Source organism: Sinocyclocheilus rhinocerous, unplaced genomic scaffold, assembly GCF_001515625.1.
Source record: "Sinocyclocheilus rhinocerous isolate Xijiao unplaced genomic scaffold, SAMN03320098_v1.1 scaffold2415, whole genome shotgun sequence".
Lineage (NCBI taxonomy): Eukaryota > Metazoa > Chordata > Actinopteri > Cypriniformes > Cyprinidae > Sinocyclocheilus > Sinocyclocheilus rhinocerous.
In genome coordinates, this window is record NW_015666566.1 from 601,205 (window position 1) to 622,093 (window position 20,889).

A 20,889-nucleotide genomic window follows, 5' to 3' on the forward strand; every position below is an offset into this window, starting at 1 on the left:
GTTAACGTTACGTTATACACAGGCTACATTATAATGATATGTTAAAATAAATACACATAACACTTGAACTATTATTAAAGCTATTAAAACCAGTCCTATTCTCAAATGATAGCATTTAACAGCATATTAATATTTTTCTTTAACGTTTCCAAAGAACATGTGACTCGTATGACGTAATCAAAACAAATCCGTTGATCGGCGCTCGATTGATTTAGTTACCAGTCGCTGCATGATGTTTGTAGGAAGTCATGTGAGGGCTTTTATTCTGCTGTGGCAGTAAGTTAGCTGCTCTCATCCTCTGCTTCCCGCTTTCACTTGAGTGTCGCAGACAGCAGGTCCTATTATTTTATAAGTGATGCTTGTGATGAGAGTCCGCCGCGGAAACACATTTTAGGGCGTCGTCTTGTCTGTAAACAATACAAGTGACGAGCACAATCTTTTGGATGAAACATTAATACATTTATTCAGTCATACACTTACTGAACTGTCATCTAATGAGACGTTCTCTTTATTCACTAAGCTTTATTCGGAGACCAGCGTAATTTAAGGGTTTTTTCGGAAATACTTAGAAAAAATGAACACAGAAAAGGATTTTTCTCCATTGACACCAAACATTGTGAGAGCTCTCAACGACAAACTGTACGAGAAGAGGAAGGTGGCAGCTCTTGAGATTGAAAAGTGAGTCATAATCTGTTGTTTATATTCATAAATGAGAGGAAATGTTTTCAAATTAGAATATGTGGTATTCATTTGCCTACAACTGCTTTTAGATTCGTTTAGTCCCATTTTGCTCCACTGACACGCATACTACAGCGTGTGAATTATAGTTTAACATGCATAGTTAGTTTCTCTCTGTAATAAGTAATTAATCGTTGTTATTTTGCTCAAATGGAGAGCTGGTCATCTGACATGCCACATGATCTCATTAGTCATGCTCATGATCAATAGCCCATAGTCCAAACGGCACTGAAGTCCAGCTAGTGTTTGAAATGAATTATTAGAATGCTGTGTTTTATTTATAGGCTATTCCATTTATCCGCTTCTTCCCAATCTTCTGTCAGGCTTGTACGGGAATTCGTCGCCCAGAACAACTCTGCACAGATCAGACATGTCATCCAGATACTGGCCACAGAGTTTGCGCTCTCCCAGCACCCTCACAGCCGAAAAGGAGGCCTCATTGGGTTGGCGGCGTGCTCCATTGCCCTGGGAAAAGTATATGAAATAAATGTGCTAAATACTTCCTCAATACACCACTGAATACTTGATTCATTGGTATATTGGCTGCAAGATGTTCAGTATGCTTGAAATTCCAAAGCAAATATGGAGGCTTTGCTTATGTTTATCTTATCTTTTGTACTATTCAGGATTCTGGATTGTACCTGAAAGAACTCATTGATCCGGTTCTTACATGTTTCAATGATTCTGACAGCCGTCTGCGCTACTACGCCTGTGAGGCCCTTTACAATATAGTGAAAGTTGCCAGGGGAGCAGTGCTGCCCCACTTTAATGTGCTGTTTGATGGGCTTAGCAAGGTAAACTAATGCACCTTCATATCTAGATGTATGCATGAAAGGTAGAAATGAATCACACATGGTATTCCATGCTAGTTTTAAATATTTATTTGAAATAATTTTGAGTAATTAGTAATAAATGCCATTTAAACATTTAAATATAATATAATATTTGTTAAGGGAAAAAAAGCTGTGTTATTGTCAGTTATAGGGTTATTATAGTTAACTTTTTTGTTACTTGAAATAAAATAAACTTTAACTGATTAACATTTCTTATTTTCATTTGGGTTAATTTGATGTACTAAAATAATGAAAATTAAAAAGTTAATAAAAACTGTATAGACATAATGAAAAATAAAAACAAAAAACATGACAAATGCTGCAAAATTACTAAAACTTTAGCTAAAATGAAATATATGTGTATATAAAAAACGAATTTGAAATATTAAAAAAACTATATTAGCGTCTCAATGATCTTAAAGTAACACTGACTAAAACTATTAAAAGTAGTTTACAGTAATTGAAATAAAGCTGAAATAAAATATAAATACTGTGTGAAAACTAAAATAATTAAAAAAACTGACTGAAATAAAGTTAAAAAGAAATTTAAAAAAAACTAGTTAAAAAAACTAAAACTAATAAAACTTAAGCTAAAATTTTACTGAAAACTGAAATGATACAAATAAAAGCTATTTCAAAATATTAATAAATACTAAATAATACAAAAATAACACTGGTGAGATGTTATTTTCTTCTGTTATAATCTTTTCTAAAATACCATAAACATTTAATGACATTTTTTCATATGTAAGAAGTGATAACACAGACCTTTTAACCGTGTTACTGACATTTTGAACATAATTTTCATTGGAATCACTTTTCAGTTGGACTCACCTTACATGTGATCTGTTCTTTACAGCTTGCTGCAGATCCTGATCCAAACGTAAAGAGTGGATCTGAGCTCCTGGATCGGCTTCTTAAGGTGAGTTTGAAATGAGAAACGTGGATTCCGCAGTTAAAGTTTGGAGGTATCAAATGAAATAATGACTTCTTATGTCCTTTTTATTTTAAGGACATTGTTTGGATGAAACATTAATACATTTATTCAGTCATACACTTACTGAACTGTCATCTAATGAGACGTTCTCTTTATTCACTAAGCTTTATTCGGAGACCAGCGTAATTTAAGGGGTTTTTCGGAAATACTTAGAAAAAATGAACACAGAAAAGGATTTTTCTCCATTGACACCAAACATTGTGAGAGCTCTCAACGACAAACTGTACGAGAAGAGGAAGGTGGCAGCTCTTGAGATTGAAAAGTGAGTCATAATCTGTTGTTTATATTCATAAATGAGAGGAAATGTTTTCAAATTAGAATATGTGGTATTCATTTGCCTACAACTGCTTTTAGATTCGTTTAGTCCCATTTTGCTCCACTGACACGCATACTACAGCGTGTGAATTATAGTTTAACATGCATAGTTAGTTTCTCTCTGTAATAAGTAATTAATCGTTGTTATTTTGCTCAAATGGAGAGCTGGTCATCTGACATGCCACATGATCTCATTAGTCATGCTTATGATCAATAGCCCATAGTCCAAACGGCACTGAAGTCCAGCTAGTGTTTGAAATGAATTATTAGAATGCTGTGTTTTATTTATAGGCTATTCCATTTATCCGCTTCTTCCCAATCTTCTGTCAGGCTTGTACGGGAATTCGTCGCCCAGAACAACTCTGCACAGATCAGACATGTCATCCAGATACTGGCCACAGAGTTTGCGCTCTCCCAGCACCCTCACAGCCGAAAAGGAGGCCTCATTGGGTTGGCGGCGTGCTCCATTGCCCTGGGAAAAGTATATGAAATAAATGTGCTAAATACTTCCTCAATACACCACTGAATACTTGATTCATTGGTATATTGGCTGCAAGATGTTCAGTATGCTTGAAATTCCAAAGCAAATATGGAGGCTTTGCTTATGTTTATCTTATCTTTTGTACTATTCAGGATTCTGGATTGTACCTGAAAGAACTCATTGATCCGGTTCTTACATGTTTCAATGATTCTGACAGCCGTCTGCGCTACTACGCCTGTGAGGCCCTTTACAATATAGTGAAAGTTGCCAGGGGAGCAGTGCTGCCCCACTTTAATGTGCTGTTTGATGGGCTTAGCAAGGTAAACTGTTGCCCCTTCATGTCTAGATGCATGCATGAATGGTAGAAATGAATCCCACATGGTATTCCATGTTAGTTGAAATATTTTTTTAGTAATCGATGCCATTTAAAAATTTTAATATAGTAAAATATTTCTTAAGGCTACAAAGCAGTGTTGTTGTTGTCAACTTTTGGGTTATTACAGTTTAACTTTTTTGTTATTTGAAATAAAATGTACATTAACTGATTTTTTTTTTCAGATTGTTGCCAAGGCAACATTTCTTATTTTCATTTAAGTTGATTTAATGTTCTAAAATAATGAAAACTAAAACTGTAAAAAAAAAAAAGTAAAACTGTATAGACATAATAAAACACAAATGACAGAACAGAAATGACTAAAACTATATTAGCATATCAGTGGTCTTAAAGTAACACTGACTAAAACTATTACAAATAGTTTAGTTTACAGTAATTGAAATAAAATAAAATATAAATATTAGGTTTAAACTTAATTTAAGAAAAAATTGTAAGAATTGTCAACTTACCAAAATAATTTTGTTACTAAAACTAATAAATAATTAATTCAAATAAATTAAAGCTATATAGGAATTTAAAAAAAATGAAGTTTTTGAAAAAGAAACTGAAACTAATAAAAATGACAGAAGTTCAAAACAAAAGTACAAAACAAAATTACTGAAAATATTAATAAATACTATAATAGTATATAATATAAAAAATGACAGTGGTAAGATGTTATTTTCTTCTGTTATAATCTTTTCCAAAATATATATATTTTTTTTACATATTTCATATGTAAGAGGTGATAAAATTTTACCTTTTAACTGTTACTGACATTTTGAACATAATTTTCATTGGAATTGTCAATACACAGTCATTCCTAACTTTTGTATTGTAATTTCCTCTTCCTGTGCCTAAGACTCACCTTACATGTGATCTGTTCTTTACAGCTTGCTGCAGATCCTGATCCAAACGTAAAGAGTGGATCTGAGCTCCTGGATCGGCTTCTTAAGGTGAGTTTGAAATGAGAAACGTGGATTCCGCAGTTAAAGTTTGGAGGTATCAAATGAAATAATGACTTCTTATGTCCTTTTTATTTTAAGGACATTGTAACAGAGAGCAACAAATTTGACCTAGTGGCTTTTGTCCCGCTGTTGCGTGAGAGGATTTACTCAAACAACCAGTATGCCCGCCAATTCATTATCTCATGGGTGAGTTGAGCACTTTCACCAATCTTTGTTTTATTTTTGCTTTAAATATTTCTATTTAGCTTTATTTTTATTTCAGTTTTATTTTTAGTAATTTTAGTACTTCAAATTCAACTTATTTTTAGTGCTGTCAAACGATTAATCGCGATTAATCACATCCAAAATAAAAGTTTTTGTGTACATAATATATGTGTGTGTACTGTGTATATTTATTATGTATATATACATACACTCACATACAGCATATATTTTGGAAATATTTAAATGCATACATTTATATATTTATATTCTTATATTTTATATTATATATAAATATATTTAATATATAAACACTACATATTTTTCTTAAATATATGCATGCGCGTGTTTGTATTTATATATACGTAATAAATATACACAGCACACACATATATATTATGTAAACAAAAACTTTTATTTTGGATGAGATTAATCGTTAAGTTTTTCACGTTTAGCTTTTTGCCTAATATTTATATTTTATTTTATTTCGGCTCTCTTTCAGTCTCCCAAAAATGACAAATAGTTTTGTTTTTCATTAACAATAACAACACTGATAATAGTTGCCATTATCATTTTGTGATTTCCTGTGATGGTTTGACTCCAGATCCACGTGTTGGAGTCGGTTCCTGATATCAACCTCTTGGATTATCTGCCAGAATTTCTAGACGGACTCTTTCAGATTCTTGGAGACAGCAGCAAAGAGATCAGGCGGATGTATGTCGCATTATCTTTTCCTTTACCTGAGATAGTTTCTCCCTCTTCCTCTTTTCTCTGTTATGTTTTTCTCATTTTTAAAGAGCATTAACAGCTGCTGTTTAATAGGTGTGAGGTGGTTTTGGGGGAATTCCTGAAAGAAATTAAGAAGAATCCATCCAGTGTCAAATTTGCGGAAATGGCCAACATATTAGTCATCCACTGTCAAGTGTCTGATGAATCAAAGTCGAGTGAGTCAGATTTAAATCTTTGTAGAATTCTTTTTATAGGTAAGTAGTGTAATTCTTTAATTTGGTCTTTCTGCAGCTAACGATCTCATCCAGTTGACGTCGATGACATGGATGAGGGAATTCATTCAGCTTGCTGGAAGAGTGGTACTGCCATATTCCTCTGGCATACTGACAGCAGTGCTGCCTTGCCTTTCCTATGATGACCGCAAAAAGAGTATCCTAAACTGTGGTTGTATATCTAATATAAAATGCATTTGCTGAGAGTATGTTTTGTGTTCAATGCCATTTAGCTATGTTTTTGAGGTATTGATATTGTCCTGTTAGTATTAGTTGCTACTGCTCCTCAATAAACCATCTCAAGGTACTAAAGAGGCTGCCAGTGCATGTAATCATAGCCTGATGAAGCTTGTGACTCCTGAAGATGATGAAGATGATGAAGAATCACAGACCAAATCGTCCCCTCCGGGCGATGGGACTCCATCTAAGAAAGAGGGTGATCTGAATGGCAAGTTTTTTTATTATAATTTTTCTTCTTTATTTTCTTCCAATTTTATTTATTTATTTAAAGGGGTCATATGATGCTATTTTAAAGATCATTATTTTGTGTATTTGGTGTAACAGAATATGTTGACATGCTTTAATGTTCAAAAAACACATTATTTTTCAAATACTGTACATTATTGTAGATCCTCTCTCTCCCGCCTCTCTCAAACGCTTCGGAAAGGAAAACTTGAAATCGCATCATATGACCCCTTTAAATGTGTGGAAGTAAAATAAAGTGAAAAGGTATGAGAAAAGTGATTGCATTGGCCGGGAATCGAACTCGGGCCTCCCTCGTGGCAAAGTGCCAAAATCGTTTGAGGGAGTGAACTGTGCTGCCTAGTGAACAAATGTGGTAATTGCTGAGGAAATTTCCAAGACAGTAAGAGAGATTGGAGTGTGCCACCTAGTGAGCAAATGTGGTAATTACTGAGGAAAGCTCCAAGACAGTTAGAGAGATTGGAGTGTGCCACCTAGTGGGCATGTATGGCAACTGCGTTTGAAAGTGCCCTCACTTTGGAAGCCAGGGGGCTACGTTAAGATTTCAGGAAGGCATTGGTGGTACAGTGGTAGAATTCTCGCCTGCCAGCTGGGGGGCCAGCGGCGGATAGTTGTAACTCACTGACAGCCAGGGCTGTGAAGTAACGAATTACAAATACTCACGTTACAGTAATGAAGTAGTTTTTATCAGTAATTGTACTTTTTTGAGTAGTTTAAAAATTGTGTACTTTTACTTGAGTACATTTTAAGTGATGTATCGGTACTTTTACTCCGATATTTTCCTCTGTTTGTGGTCGTTACATGCTTATTTTAATTTAATTTTTATCCATCAACGTGATTGGATAGAGAGTAATAGGTCTCGTGACTTTCGTCAAATCAAATTGTGCATAGAAAACTTTAACCGCCAACTTTTTATCATGGCTGCTGGAAGCGCAGTCTTCAAGCATCAATTCAGTCGCATCTTCCTCTAACTTAATATGTTAAGGTACATTTCGGATTTCTGCTTACTAAATGATTTGTCTACAGGCCAGTGTTCGAACTATACCGTGGACTTCATCAGGCTGTCTTTGAGTTCACATGAACAACGGTTAAAGTTACTCGTCGTCAGGCTACAGAAGAATACCATAATTCCTCCGTTCAATTAGGCCTAAGACATCGAGAGTCACGCAGACCTATAACAACCCAGCCACAACACCTAATTGCGAATAACATGCCTTACCTTAACACAGAATCGACCACAGAGTCCAACGTTTATATTTTTCTAAGAATCTTTGAGTTAACATGTACTAAACATGAGTCGAATTTGCACCGCAGCGCCCCCACACCTTGATGCTCATGACAAGAATAGCATGTATAGTTATCTTTATTGAAGTGAATTAGGTTTAAATCGCCGTCATGCATGAATGAATATTTTTGCAATTTTACACATAATAATCCACGATGATCACATGACACAAAACTGAAATTGCACGTCAAAATAACACATTGTCAATATTTTTTGAGAGATATTCTTCATTCTTTATGACAAACAAGATAATGTGAATTACAGAATGTACAACGTTTTTAAAATTTATAAATTGAGGTGTACAGCATTTATTATGAGGGGGTAGAATCCACAGCTCAGTACTCACTACTCATGAGTACTTTTAAATACAAATAGGCTACTCTTTTACTCTTACTCAAGTAGTTTTTTTGGAAAAGTACTTTTACTCTACTCACACTACATTTTTTGGAAGGTAATGGTACTTTTACTTTTTCAGTACTCTTTCCACCACTGTTGACAGCCAATGAAATTGAAGCATTTCAACAGTTTGCCAAAGGGCGGAAATTATGTCACAGCCAATCAGATTTTTTTCATGCATTTGTTTGGACCAGGGTTCGAATCCCACTCACGCAGGTCTAAACCATTATTTTACAGCTTTATGCTTTTTATAAATCAAAATTTTAAAATTTAACAATACATTACAGCTGCAAAGTATTTTAAATGTATGTCTTGCCTTTTTGGATTACAAAGCAAAGTATTATGAATAAATGATTAGTATTAAAATAAATACAGTAAAATAATAGTAATATGACATTACATGGTTATATGAAAACATGAATAGTTATATTAAATGGCTTTTGTAATGTAAATAAGAGGCATTTAAATTTAACTCAAATGGAGTAATATTCAAGTATTAAATGAAAATTAATTTAAGTGATGGAATAATTTAATTCAACACTTAATAAGTTAAATGACCAATAAGTGTTTCCAGAACCATATAAACTGTAAAATATTACTCCTATGAAGTAGAACACAGCACTCATGAAGCAATTTGTAATTTTCAGTTGTATTTTTATTAAATGCTTTAAGCTCTTTTTAAGACTAGTAAATATTGATCCAAAATAACAAAGTAGAAAAATTTGTAATTTTCAGTTGTATTTTTATTAAATGCTTTAAGCACTTTTTAAGATTAGTAAATATTGATGCAAAATAATAAAGTAGAAAGAAAAATAGAATTCTGACAGTATATACATATTACAATCTCACACTGAAAAATAAACAAATCAAAATATACAGTATATACATGAGTTAAATATTTCTAAGGGGCAAAAGATCAAGAAATATAATTTATTTCTTTTTTTCTGCCCATTTTTTCTCGTAAAATGCAGACTCTTTAAACTCTTTCCAGGTCATCTCTTTCTGTTGAAACACTCCGCTCCCAGACACTAGAATATGTAAATACAATATATTTTTCTGTACATTCAGATCATGCTGCAAAACAGTGATGTTCTTCCACTGTATTTTTGTCTTGTTTTCCAGTGCAAATGCCTAAAGATTCTTAAATAAAGATACATTTACTGGAGATACAAAATGACATGAAATATGAAGTCTAGTTTGAAGTGATTTTGTGATTAAAACAAGAACTAATATCTGCCATTTGGCAAAAAAGTCAACTTAATTTAAAGGGAAGTTTTGACATCTCATTCACAAATATTTGTTATTGTTTTAAGTGTAAACTCATTTAATTTTATTACATTTTTCAAGACTTCATTTTACATTTGCATGTGAAATAAACATATCTTGACTGAAAGATGTTTGATATTTGGAAAACAAGACAAAACAGAGGAAGAAATTCCTTCACTTTTTGCTATGCATCCAACATTTAATGCCATAATTTTATGAATTTAAGACTTTCTGCTCTGATTTAAAACTTTCTTAAGGCATTAATTTGTGTAAGGGTAAATGAAGACATTTTAAGACTTTAAAACCTGCAGAAACCTTTTGTGTATGGTGTTGTTAATGTGTCAAATATTTACCTGTATCTGACTGAGGATCTGCTTGGGTTCCAGGAAAAGATGACAGCAAGGGCACAGGACGTGTACAAACAGTGGTCTCTACAAGAACAACAAAGTATCTGACTATCTGCTTGGGTTCCAGGAAAAGATGACAGCAAGGGCACAGGACGTGTACAAACAGTGGTCTCTACAAGAACAACAAAATAGCAGTATTACAAAAAGCAGTAATTCCATTACAGACACAAATAAACACACACGCACACATATAATTTATATATATATATATATATATATATATATATAAACCATAATGTTACTAAAGTAAAACTGTAGTAATCCTACTGTTCTTGGCATATTGATATTAATTTACAATTTCATGGCTGTACTGCAAATATAATGCCCAATACAGTAACAACAATAGTACATTTATTGTTGTGATTCTACTAAAATACCATGGCTAAACTATGGTTACTATAGTAAAACCATGCCCAGAAAACATTTAATAACAACAATAGTAAATTTATTGTTGTGATTCAACTAAAATACCATGGCTAAATTATGGTTACTATAGTAAAACCATGGTCAGAAAACATTTTTGAACTGTGGAATACATGTAATCTCATTACAAAACTGAAAATAATGCTTACGTCCATTCATAATTTAGCTTGTAATCAACAGATGACGTGTTAATGATGACAAACAATACACAGAAACGTAAATTACAGCCATGTTCATTCATAATTTGGCGTGCAAACAAACAAACCTACGATGAACTAAGTTATAGTAAATAAAACTCGACAGGTAAAGTTTGGAAACGAACAAAAAACAAACTAATGTGATTTCAGCATTAACGGTAATGACTGAGGATCTGCTTGGGTACCAGGAAAAGATGACGGCAAGGGCACAGGCAGTGTACAAACAGTGGTCTCTACAAGAACAACAAAATAGCAATATTACAAAAAGCAATAATTCTATTACAGACACAAATAAACACGCACACATACATACACACACATACAATATACTGTGTATGTATATATATATATAAACCATAATGTTACTATAGTAAAACTGTAGTAATCCTACTGTTCTTGGCTGATTGATATTCATTTACAATTTCATGGCTGTACTGTAAATATAATGCCCAATACAATAACAACAATAGTAAATTTATTGTTGTGATTCAACTAAAATACCATGGCTAAATTATGGTTACTATAGTAAAACCATGGTCAGAAAACATTTTTGAACTGTGGAATAAATGTAAACTCATTACAAAAATGAAAATAATGCTTACGTCCATTCATAATTTAGCTTGTAATCAACAGATGACGTGTTAATGATGACAAACAATACACAGAAACGTAAATTACAGCCATGTTCATTCATAATTTGCGTGCAAACAAATCAACCTACGATGAACTATAGTAAATAAAACCCGACAGGTAACGTTTGGAAACGAACAAAGTTTACTAATGTGATTTCAGCATTAACGGTAACAAAACGTAAACTGATCTCACATAAAGTATCTTACCTTTGATAGACGCTTGAGAATGCATTGAATTAAACTAGGCGATCGCCGCTGTTTTCTTCTTCTTCTGCGAATTCATATTTCCCGGGGTGCCAAAACACGGAAGAGCGCCACGAGAGCACTAGCGGCCGAAAGTATATCGCATCCGTAGTGGTTTAGCACTACCGTTGAGAATGAATGGGAAACGGTTTAGGGCCGTTTAGCTAAAGAATCCCCGGCCGCCGCGCGGGAGGTCCTCGGTTCGAAACCGAGCAGAAACAGCTGCAGCATTTTGAAGAGAAGTATATTGCATCCGTAGTGGTTTAGCACTACCATTGAGAATGAATGGGAAACGGTTCCCGGCCAATGCATCCACACTTTTTTCCTGTTGCACATTTTCGAAATATCTTGCTTATTCACACTAACGTTGAAATGTTTGTGGTCAGTATGATTTTTTTTCTAAATAAATTAATTCTTGTATTCAGCAAAAATGTGTTCAATTGCTCAATAGAGACAGTAAACATATTGTTAAAAAACAAATCTATTTCCAATAAATGCTGTTCTTTTGAACGTTCTATTCATTAGAGAATTGTGTGTCATAAAATATTAAGCAGCGCAATTATTTTCAACGTAAAAAAAAAACAAATGCTTCTTCAGCACCAAATCATTATATTAGAATGATTTCTTAAGGATCATGTAACACTGAAGACGAGTAATGACAGCTGAAAATTAAAAAATATATTAAAATTAAATATACTCATATATGTGTGTGTGTGTGTGTGTGTGTGTGATCTTGGTCTTGGTCATAAATTTTACTGACCCTGAAGCTTTAGTGCCAGCAATTGTTTCCACATTGTTTTCTAAATGCAAGTGTCCTGAAAATTAATTTGAAAACCTTTGCCTGCTTTGATTTTATATCTCTGTTTTTGGTTATAGATTCCCTAAATGAGTCTCAGGAGTCAGTAGGCTTCAGCAACATCTCCTTCTTCACTCCAGCAAGGTACGTTTTGACAGTCACTGACACAACAACACTTTGTCTTTCTGTTTTCTGATGTTACACACTAAACACAGTAAAATAACTCATTAATGAACATTAATTCTAAGTAGAAGAGTCAACCATTAGCCGTTACTAAATGTCTACCTAAGTGTCTAGTTAAAAGATCAGAAGCTATTTAAGGATTTCTACCGGATCTCTGATTTACTCTGTGCTGTGTAGTTCTGACAGGTCTGCTGTAACTCTGGATCTGGATGGCATAGTGCAAGTACTGGACAGACATTTACACGATTCATCCACCGGAATGATGACTTGCATCGCTGTGTTGAAGTGGTTGTACCATTTGTACATCAAGACCCCTCGCAAGGTTTCTATAGATGGTATTTTAAATGTGCAGTTTCAATGCTAAAAAGTACAGTGCTAAACGTGTTTTATTCCACTTTATCTCCATGCCAGATGTTCAAGCACACAGATAGTTTGTTCCCCATGTTACTGAAGACACTATCAGATGAATCTGATGAAGTAAGTCATCATATTTTCCCAATCATCTCAATGCAGGTCTACCAGACGCAGCCATTTTAAAGAACAAATCTCTCTCATAGGTGATTTTAAAAGACTTGGAGGTTTTAGCAGAAATTGCATCATCACCTGCTGGTCAGACGGACACGTCTGGGTCGTGCGACAGCTCGGATAGCAAAACAGAGCTTCATATTCCAGGTGGGGTCACAGGTGTGCAGCCAGTGGTGGTTGGTGGGTAACGATTCCTGGTCCTCTTTATATCTGTTTATATACCAGAAAAGAAGATTATTAACAGAATGCTGTGAACATGAAATCAAACAAGCTCTTTTTATTTGACAGGTTCAAAGGTGACAGATTTATCTCCATCGACTCCCAGCATGAATTCATACTTCTACAAGTTCATGATTAATTTGCTCAAGCGCTTCAGTTTAGAGAGGAAGCTTCTAGAAATGAGAGGGGCTTTCATTATCAGGTAAAACTATCCTAGCTCCTTTAATGAAGACTACTGTAGTTCCTCAGTGGTTTAAACCTAGTAAAATTGTAGTAATCCAAGTAGAAACATCTGTAAATCTGAGTATACAAATAGATTCAACAGATTTTGTCAGTAAGTTTCGTCTACTTCTCAACAGGCAGCTGTGTCTCCTCCTGCATGCGGAGAACATATTTCACTCTATGGCGGACATCTTACTCAAGGAGGAAGATCTGAAGTTTGCCTCCACCATGGTGCAGACACTTAACACTATTCTGCTTACCTCAGCTGAACTCTTCCAGCTGCGGAACCAGCTCAAGGACTTGCGCACACAGGTAACATCTGCTTTGAGGACTGGGATCTTTAGAACAGACTCATAAAATCCAGGACGATTGTTTCTACTTGAGGTTTTGCATCTGTGCTCATTATCACTGTTTTATGTTTCTACTTTTTTACCCATCAGGAAAGCTGTGCTCTTTTCTGCTGCCTCTATCGCTCTTGGTGTCACAATCCAGTGGCCACTGTGTCGCTCTGCTTCCTGACACAGAACTATCGGCATGCCTATGACCTCATCCAGAAATTGTATCCTTGCTGTAAAGAGTTTATAATGTATCATTCGGTTTCAGACTGACTCAATATTCTTTATGCTAGTGTTGAAAAAAAGATGTGCTGCTTAATATTTTTGTGGAATCACTGATACATTGACAAGTCAAATAAATAGCATTGATCATTGATAAGTCAAATAAATAGCATTTATTTGAAATATAAATATTTTGTAACTATATAAATGTCTTTACTGTCACTCAATGTAATGTGTCCTTGCTAAATAGTGTTTATTTCTTTAAATATATATTTTTTAATCTTTCAGACCCCATACTTTTGAACAGTATTTTATATAATTGGGATTTAATAAAAAAACAACAAAAAAAACAACAACAAAAAAACCAATGAAATTATTCATACCTAGTCCATGGAATGTGCAGAAATATCTGGAAATTTCTTTTAAATTGTTATATAGAAGCAGGGAAAATCATTGAAATTTTGTACTGAATTTTATTTTTAATGTTACATTTTAAATATTTGTATTATTTAATGAGTTCTCTGTGTAATCTAATGTGTAAAATATTGACAAAAAATGTTTGAGTAATCACAAACTACTGTAGAAGTAATTGAATTTAATTGATCAAAATGTGCCCGTACTCTAGAAATATATATTTTTTAAAAATGACAAAAACACCTTGATTTGAGCTGATCAGTGGAGACCTGGAGGTAACTGTGGACTTCCTCATGGAGGTGGATAAACTTGTGCAGCTAATCGAGAGCCCCATCTTCACCTGTGAGTCCCATTCATCCACCACATAAAAGTGTTGAGCATCATTTTCAGCTCTCCACACTAACACTCATTCTCTTTGCAGACCTTCGTCTGCAGCTACTGGATGTAGAGCATAACCCGTATCTCATCAAGGCTCTGTACGGCCTGCTGATGTTGCTTCCTCAGAGTCAGGTTTTCCAGCTGCTTTCACATCGGCTCAGCTGTGTGCCAAACCCTGAACTCATGAGGACCGTGTAAGTTCTCATGCGCTCTAAACAGTCTGACATCTTCTAGACTGGATATTCTCAACTGCTTTATTTTTTCAGGGAAGACCCAAAGGCACCCGTCAAAGACAAACGATTACCCCAGCCACACATCGACTACAGTGAACTGCTCCAGCACTTCGACAGAGTCCAGAGCAAACACCTGGAAGTGAGGCATCAGAGGGCGGGACGCTCTGAGCACCCAGACAGGAAGTTGTAAAGGTCACATACAGGATGAGATTACGCAGCCTTTGTCCGAAAAGACTGGAACCTCAGCAGGACCTGTAGTGGGCATCTACGTGTCACCTTATTCAGTTTTTAATGTATTCAAGCTACTATAGGCATGAGGGACTTCAATGTGCTTTATTTTTTATACTACGTGAAGTGCTTTATATTCAGGTGCTGGAGTTGATGTAGTATGTACATACTTGGACATAATTGGACTAGGTAATCTGTTACAGATTAAGGGCCAATGGTTATATCATTCCCAACTGACTGGTTTAATATAACCCTCCCCAAACCATTTGTACAAAACACCTTGCACGTAGCCCTGGATGTTTATTAGGAATTTTTATGTAAAACTTGATGTCTTCTCATGACAAGTACTGTAAATGAGTCTTTAATGGACATTTGTCTTTTTTTGTATTGTGATTTTATCTCTCACACAAACCACATCCAACAATATTCACTGTTTCCTCAGCATTCCCTTAGGAGTCTGCTTGTCCTTTTTCCCACATTAACATATTCATTCTTGGCCTTATGTACATGCAAGCCGTTTCTCTGTAATGTGAAGACAAAGTTACAATAAAGTGGACCATGATCATTATGTAGTTTTTGTTTGTTTTCTTGAATCACATGTTGCTTATCGGCATGAGAACCCCAGAATCTCACTTTTTACAATCCAGCAGATGGCGCTATTGTATTACTTTCACTAAGAAAACGTCTTAGCTGTGGCTGAGAGAGAAAACGCTTAATTTCTTACCGAAATTCGCTAGACGCTTCTTTTTAAATGACTGAATTTCGCTATAGATAACCCAAAATCGAAATGTGAAGTTATACATACCGTTTATGAGGAATTTACAGTTACATTTTTTACATTCCTAAAATTCTTTCTCCGTACTTCTCGTTAGTATAGTGGTAAGTCATCGGGCGGGAGACCGGGGGTCGATTCCCCGACGGGAAGAGCATGTTTTGGTTTTTCTGAATGTCTCTGTCTGCGTCCATAATGTACGCGAGAGCTCAACACATCATTCCTTCTGGTGGCTTAAAATGTATGAAATGACGAGCTTTTTGTAATTCAAATTGAAAATCTTACATAATAGTTATTTTATTCAATCGAAAACAGCTGTTTTAGTGGAGAGGGTGGAAGGACGGTTTATGATTTATGCGCTGCTTGATTAAACAGAAACACGACGCAAGGAAAGTAGCTCGGAACAGCGCCATGAAATTCGCGTGTGGCCAAAAATATAACGCATCGGTAGTGATTAGCACTACCATAGAGAATGAATGGGATAAGTTTAGGGAAGATAAGCGTTTAAAGGGGTCATATGATGCTATTTTAAAGATCATTATTTGGTGTAACAGAATATGTTGACATGCTTTAAAGGGGTCATATGATGTTGCTAAAAAGAACATTATTTTGTGTATTTGGTGTAATGAAAAAAAACACATTATTTCCCACATACTGTACATTATTGTTTCTCCTCTATGCCCCGCCTTTCTGAAACGCATCGATTTTTACAAAGCTCATCGGTCAGAAAAAGCGAGGTGTGCTGTGATTGGCCAGCTATCCAGTGCGTTGTGATTGGCCGAATACCTCAAGCGTGTGACGGAAATGTTACCTGCAGATCTTATACATGCACAAATAGCTACATAACACACTAAAGAAAAGGAAAAATAGAAATCGCATCATATGACCCCTTTAAAATAATCCGTTTTCAGATCCCAGACAGATGTTCGAATCCCATATGGGGATACTAATAACATTTTAAAAATTTGAACGTTCAGAGCTGTAATGTTTGCAACGACTACACTTAGTCACAGTTTCATTTATGCTATATTTTAATTTTACACAGAAAAATTATTAAAATTAATTTTATTATATTCATTTATTCATTATTGATTACCATTTTGTAAAGTAGACTGTCAATGGCTAATGTTATAAATGCTTTTTAACTATTTAGTCTATGACAGAGACCTATTGACATTTTTTTTTGCTTTTAAAACGAATATATATGCCTGCACTAGTGACACGAGAACACTGAAACTGCCCTGTTTGTCTGAAGTAGACATGAAGATCAGCCCATCTGCTTTTGAAACTTCTCTTGCCCTTTGATCACAGATTCTTTTGAACGTTCTCCATTCCACACGAAACATCACACTTCACATTAAACATAACACTTCTCTCAAGTCCTCTTTGTGCAGATTCATCCACACACTGAACAACAGTTTGGCCTAAAATGAAGTACCATGTCTATTTCCACGGCATAGATGATTATATGCTCTATGATCAAACACATTTTTAGTATTTTATCCTAACATCTCACATAGGCCTGTGCATTCTGGAGAAAAGCTGTATTTCCTCTGGCTTGCAAGAGTCATTAAATTGTATTTCTGCATGCACGGCATAAAAAAGGTCAGCCTTTGTATAACTTTTACTATATTCTGTTTAAAGGAATAGTCCATCCCAAAATTAAAATGTACTCACACTCAGGCCATCCAAGATGTAGATGAGTTTGTTTCTTCATCAGAACACATCACTTGCTCACCAATGGATCCTCTGCAGTGAATGGGTGCCGTCAGAATGGCAAAAAATTTCACCTCCACCATTATGACTTTAATATATAAGATAAGAAACCATGTATCATGCTCACCGATCAACTTCAAGATTATTGGCTCAGATGTTCACAGTAATATTTGGAGTGTCTACACAGCCAGAATAGTAAACAGAAAAACAATGAAAAGTTCAGTAGTGCACCAGGGAGAATGTCTCTATAGAGCCGGACAGTGTAAATGGTTTGATAAAACATTTATTAGTTTACTGAAGTCATGCACTCCTTGTGGAGACTGTTACGCATACGATGTTATGTTTTCTATTTGCTCTGTGAGGTTTAATTGGCTCGCTAGGGGTTTTGCTCACACCCTGCTTCTCTCTTGGGACATTGTATGGGTAATATGCACTCCCTTACAAACTTCAAAAAGGAAAGGGAAAATACAAAAAACTTGGAGCGAACCCTTGATCAGGCTTAGCTTTCCGAAAGCTTCTCACTTGACTGATTTTCAGCCAAACTTTGGTTCATTTTGGAAGCGGTTGTGCTTTGATGAAACTGTGGACATAAGACAAACGGGTGAATGAGAAAACACTGCTATTCACTAGTGGGCTATCAGTGATACTGGATTAATAATAGATTGTAGGAGATGATCTTTGATATGCAGTATGCAACTGTGCTTTGTCTGTGCCTTTGCTTGGTTCAGATTGCCTCAAGGCTTGCTGTTCTAGCTGAGCAGAAAACTTCAGATATTCATCATTTCCCACTCCTCAGGCTGTCAGACGCATCTTGTTGAGTTTCAGCAACACTCTCAGACTGCATTTAATCAGATTTTCTGGTAAAAAGATTGAGCTATTGAAGCTAAATGATCTGATCAATCAGACCGCTAGATCCGAAAAAATCTGGATCTAGCCTGCTGTGTTCAAGATGTCAAGGTTTATCTGCTTACCCTATTGGTAAGATGATGTAACTACATTATTCTGGAAAAAAAGAATCTTTCTTCTTTGACAGTCATTAAAAAGTAGCCCTGTATCCTGACTAAATATATATATTTTTAAATAAGTTTTATTAAAAATGGTATAGCTAAGTAGCTCTAAAAAGTATTAAAGGGATAGTTCACTCAAAAATAAAAGTTTTTGCCATACTATGGTTACCAACATTCTTCAAAATATCATCTTTTTATGCTCAAGAGAAGAAAGAAACTTATACAAACGTTTAGTTCATGGCTGAGATAGGGATAAAGTCACAACTTGATTCAACAGTTTTTATGGTGTATACTTTGCGGCAGAACTTACTGAACAGATAAACACAAACACAAACACACGCTTTACACAGCTGTAGCTGAATTTTCACAAAGTTAACTCTCAAAAACTTAACCGTTTGTTTCAGTTGTTTGTTGGTGAATATCCACTTCATCCAATGTTGTTTGTTCTCTGTATTCTTAAGTATTTATACTGTTTGTTTTACTGAGAAACCGCTTCAGATGATTCATTTAGCGATTTGTACAAATATGAATCATTTCAAACCGTTTTGCGTTTTGCACTGAAAAGATAGTACTGACTCAAAAGAATGATTATTTCACAAATGATTGGCACAGCTGGTTCAGTCGACTTTAAGGCGCATACACATAGATGGCACAATCCAACAGGTTCTAACTCAATTTGACATAATGACATCATCATTCACATGGCTCAGCTGATTGGTTTCTTTTTGTATCGGTAGCCAATGAGCTTGCAGCTCAACATTCAAATACACGGCTAGTACTTGCTGTAGCAGTTGCAGTGCGCTTCAGAAACCCTCCACCTTCCCCAGCTCCACCTGTATAGATCTGCTGCGGGGTGATTGCATGTATGTTATTTGGGGGTTATTTCACATGTTATATGTGCAGCAGCAATTTTTCTTATATGCTCACAGCAACATGTCTGTGGATGTATTCGCAGTAGCAAGTCTCGGTACTTGCTTTGCCCCAGCAGCAGCGTAGCAGATCTATTCTGCCAAGACCAAACACATTAACATTGTCATGTACAATACCATGCTAAACTCTCAGAGAGTTGTCATGACAGAACTACTGAAATACTCACTTGGAAAATGCTTCATAAGACAGTCGGAGCACTCATGGTTAGCTGCAGAAGCCACTGCAAACTCGCTCCTAAAAGAACTTAATTTAATCCAGTGTCACTTCTGCTAGCAATAATAATTTGAATGTCACACTGTGAGACAATCTGAGGGGCGTCACCCACCCCAGCACCCTACTAAATCCAGCCCTGAATAGCATTATACCAGCCTCTCTTGGCGAACATTCCTTTCAAACTTTATGTTCCCCACACACAGGCTCATAAGTTCTTGTTAAACCTCACCTCTGGAGGTGAGATTGCTCAGCTATAAAATGAGTGCAGGAAGTCATGACCCATTTCCTCCAAATCCCATAAAAAGGCTGACGATAGGAGACATGCTCAAAGGAAGGCCGTTGTTCTCTGTCCAGGCCTGAGATGATTAATAGGCAGCAATCTCTTACTTTGTCTGAATGAAAATCGGTGTATATTGCTTTCCAGGATCCTCTCACTGTGAGTAAGTCCTTATATATGAATGTGCCTGTGAAGGTCCTGGGGGCTTTTGCTTTGTACAGAGATGACAAATGACCCTGTAGCCAGTTCCCACTTTTCTTGCTGCCCTCAGGCAAACGGTTTGTTGTTTTCTGCTCAGAGTTACGCAATATTTGTTTATTTCCAGATGAATAATCCCATCTAAAAAATATTGCATTGTGCATCATTCTAATTAATACTGTTTGTATCATGTCTTTTAAAATTTTCATGCATAATTTGAGAGCACACAATAAATAAATCTGAACTTTTACAATGCGTATGAAGTCATATGCTAGTGCACTCCTAAACATTACATTTTCAGAGATATACACATTTAGAAACGTGGTCTTTCTTTTCTGGGAAACTGGATCAAAAATACTGATGACTCATCCTGCACTACACAAATTTTTTGTCTAATAAAATGCTCTAAAATGATAATGTTCCTCCCCCGTATTGTAACTAAAGGCTATTGGCTATTTAAAAAGAAAGATAAAAAGAAGGAAGGAAAGAAAGAAAAGAAAATATAACTCACTGATCACTGAGTGCTGCTTTATCTCTGCTTCCTTTCACAGCTGAGAAATCTGGGAAATTTAAATAACCACCTTTGAGTCACCTCAATACAAGTGGAATGAAGTTTCTGCCTTATAAATAAGAGTTAAAATGAATGGCGACTTGTGTTGAAGAGTTCACCCAAAAACGAAAATACTGTTGTTATTTTCTCACCCTCATGTTGTTCCAAACCTGTTTGCCTTTCTTAAAGCAGTGCAAGACTCTTCCTAACTTATACTTTTGTATTTCACAGA

At 35.4% G+C, this 20,889-nt stretch overlaps 2 protein-coding genes across 5 annotated transcripts; both read left to right on the forward strand.

Annotated features, from left to right (window-relative positions):
• The first annotated feature begins 240 nt into the window (after positions 1–240).
• LOC107732785 (protein VAC14 homolog) lies at positions 241–2,607 on the forward strand. The gene is made up of 5 exons (XM_016544199.1): positions 241–678; positions 1,062–1,212; positions 1,365–1,532; positions 2,431–2,493; positions 2,584–2,607. The coding sequence occupies exons 1-5, from the start codon at positions 575–577 to the stop codon at positions 2,605–2,607; spliced, it is 510 nt and encodes a 169-aa protein (XP_016399685.1). The 5' UTR covers positions 241–574.
• LOC107732810 (protein VAC14 homolog) lies at positions 2,597–15,562 on the forward strand. Of its 4 annotated transcripts, none has more exons than XM_016544225.1 (19): positions 2,597–2,830; positions 3,175–3,364; positions 3,517–3,684; positions 4,631–4,693; positions 4,784–4,891; positions 5,511–5,620; positions 5,729–5,850; positions 5,927–6,064; positions 6,212–6,355; positions 12,116–12,179; positions 12,396–12,540; positions 12,630–12,695; positions 12,776–12,923; positions 13,032–13,164; positions 13,322–13,496; positions 13,625–13,743; positions 14,418–14,497; positions 14,577–14,727; positions 14,800–15,562. In XM_016544225.1, exons 1-19 carry the CDS (start codon positions 2,727–2,729, stop codon positions 14,954–14,956), a joined length of 2,385 nt encoding a protein of 794 aa, XP_016399711.1. In that variant the 5' UTR covers positions 2,597–2,726; the 3' UTR covers positions 14,957–15,562. The 4 variants fall into 4 exon arrangements, with proteins under 4 accessions (XP_016399711.1, XP_016399712.1, XP_016399713.1 ...); XM_016544226.1 differs by having other exon boundaries at positions 12,776–12,890; XM_016544227.1 differs by having other exon boundaries at positions 3,214–3,364.
• The last annotated feature ends 5,327 nt before the right edge of the window (positions 15,563–20,889 follow it).

What these genes read in the sequence shown, in the direction of transcription:
- LOC107732810 (XM_016544225.1), top strand. Translation starts at nt 2,727, where the DNA reads ATGAACACAGAAAAGGATTTTTCTCCATTGACACCAAACATTGTGAGA. An exon ending in GCTCCATTGCCCTGGGAAAA is followed by an intron (nt 3,365 to 3,516) that starts GTATATGAAATA and finishes TGTACTATTCAG; the next exon opens with GATTCTGGATTGTACCTGAA. An exon ending in CTATGATGACCGCAAAAAGA is followed by an intron (nt 6,065 to 6,211) that starts GTATCCTAAACT and finishes AACCATCTCAAG; the next exon opens with GTACTAAAGAGGCTGCCAGT.
- LOC107732785 (XM_016544199.1), top strand. Translation starts at nt 575, where the DNA reads ATGAACACAGAAAAGGATTTTTCTCCATTGACACCAAACATTGTGAGA. An exon ending in GCAGCTCTTGAGATTGAAAA is followed by an intron (nt 679 to 1,061) that starts GTGAGTCATAAT and finishes ATCTTCTGTCAG; the next exon opens with GCTTGTACGGGAATTCGTCG. An exon ending in GCTCCATTGCCCTGGGAAAA is followed by an intron (nt 1,213 to 1,364) that starts GTATATGAAATA and finishes TGTACTATTCAG; the next exon opens with GATTCTGGATTGTACCTGAA.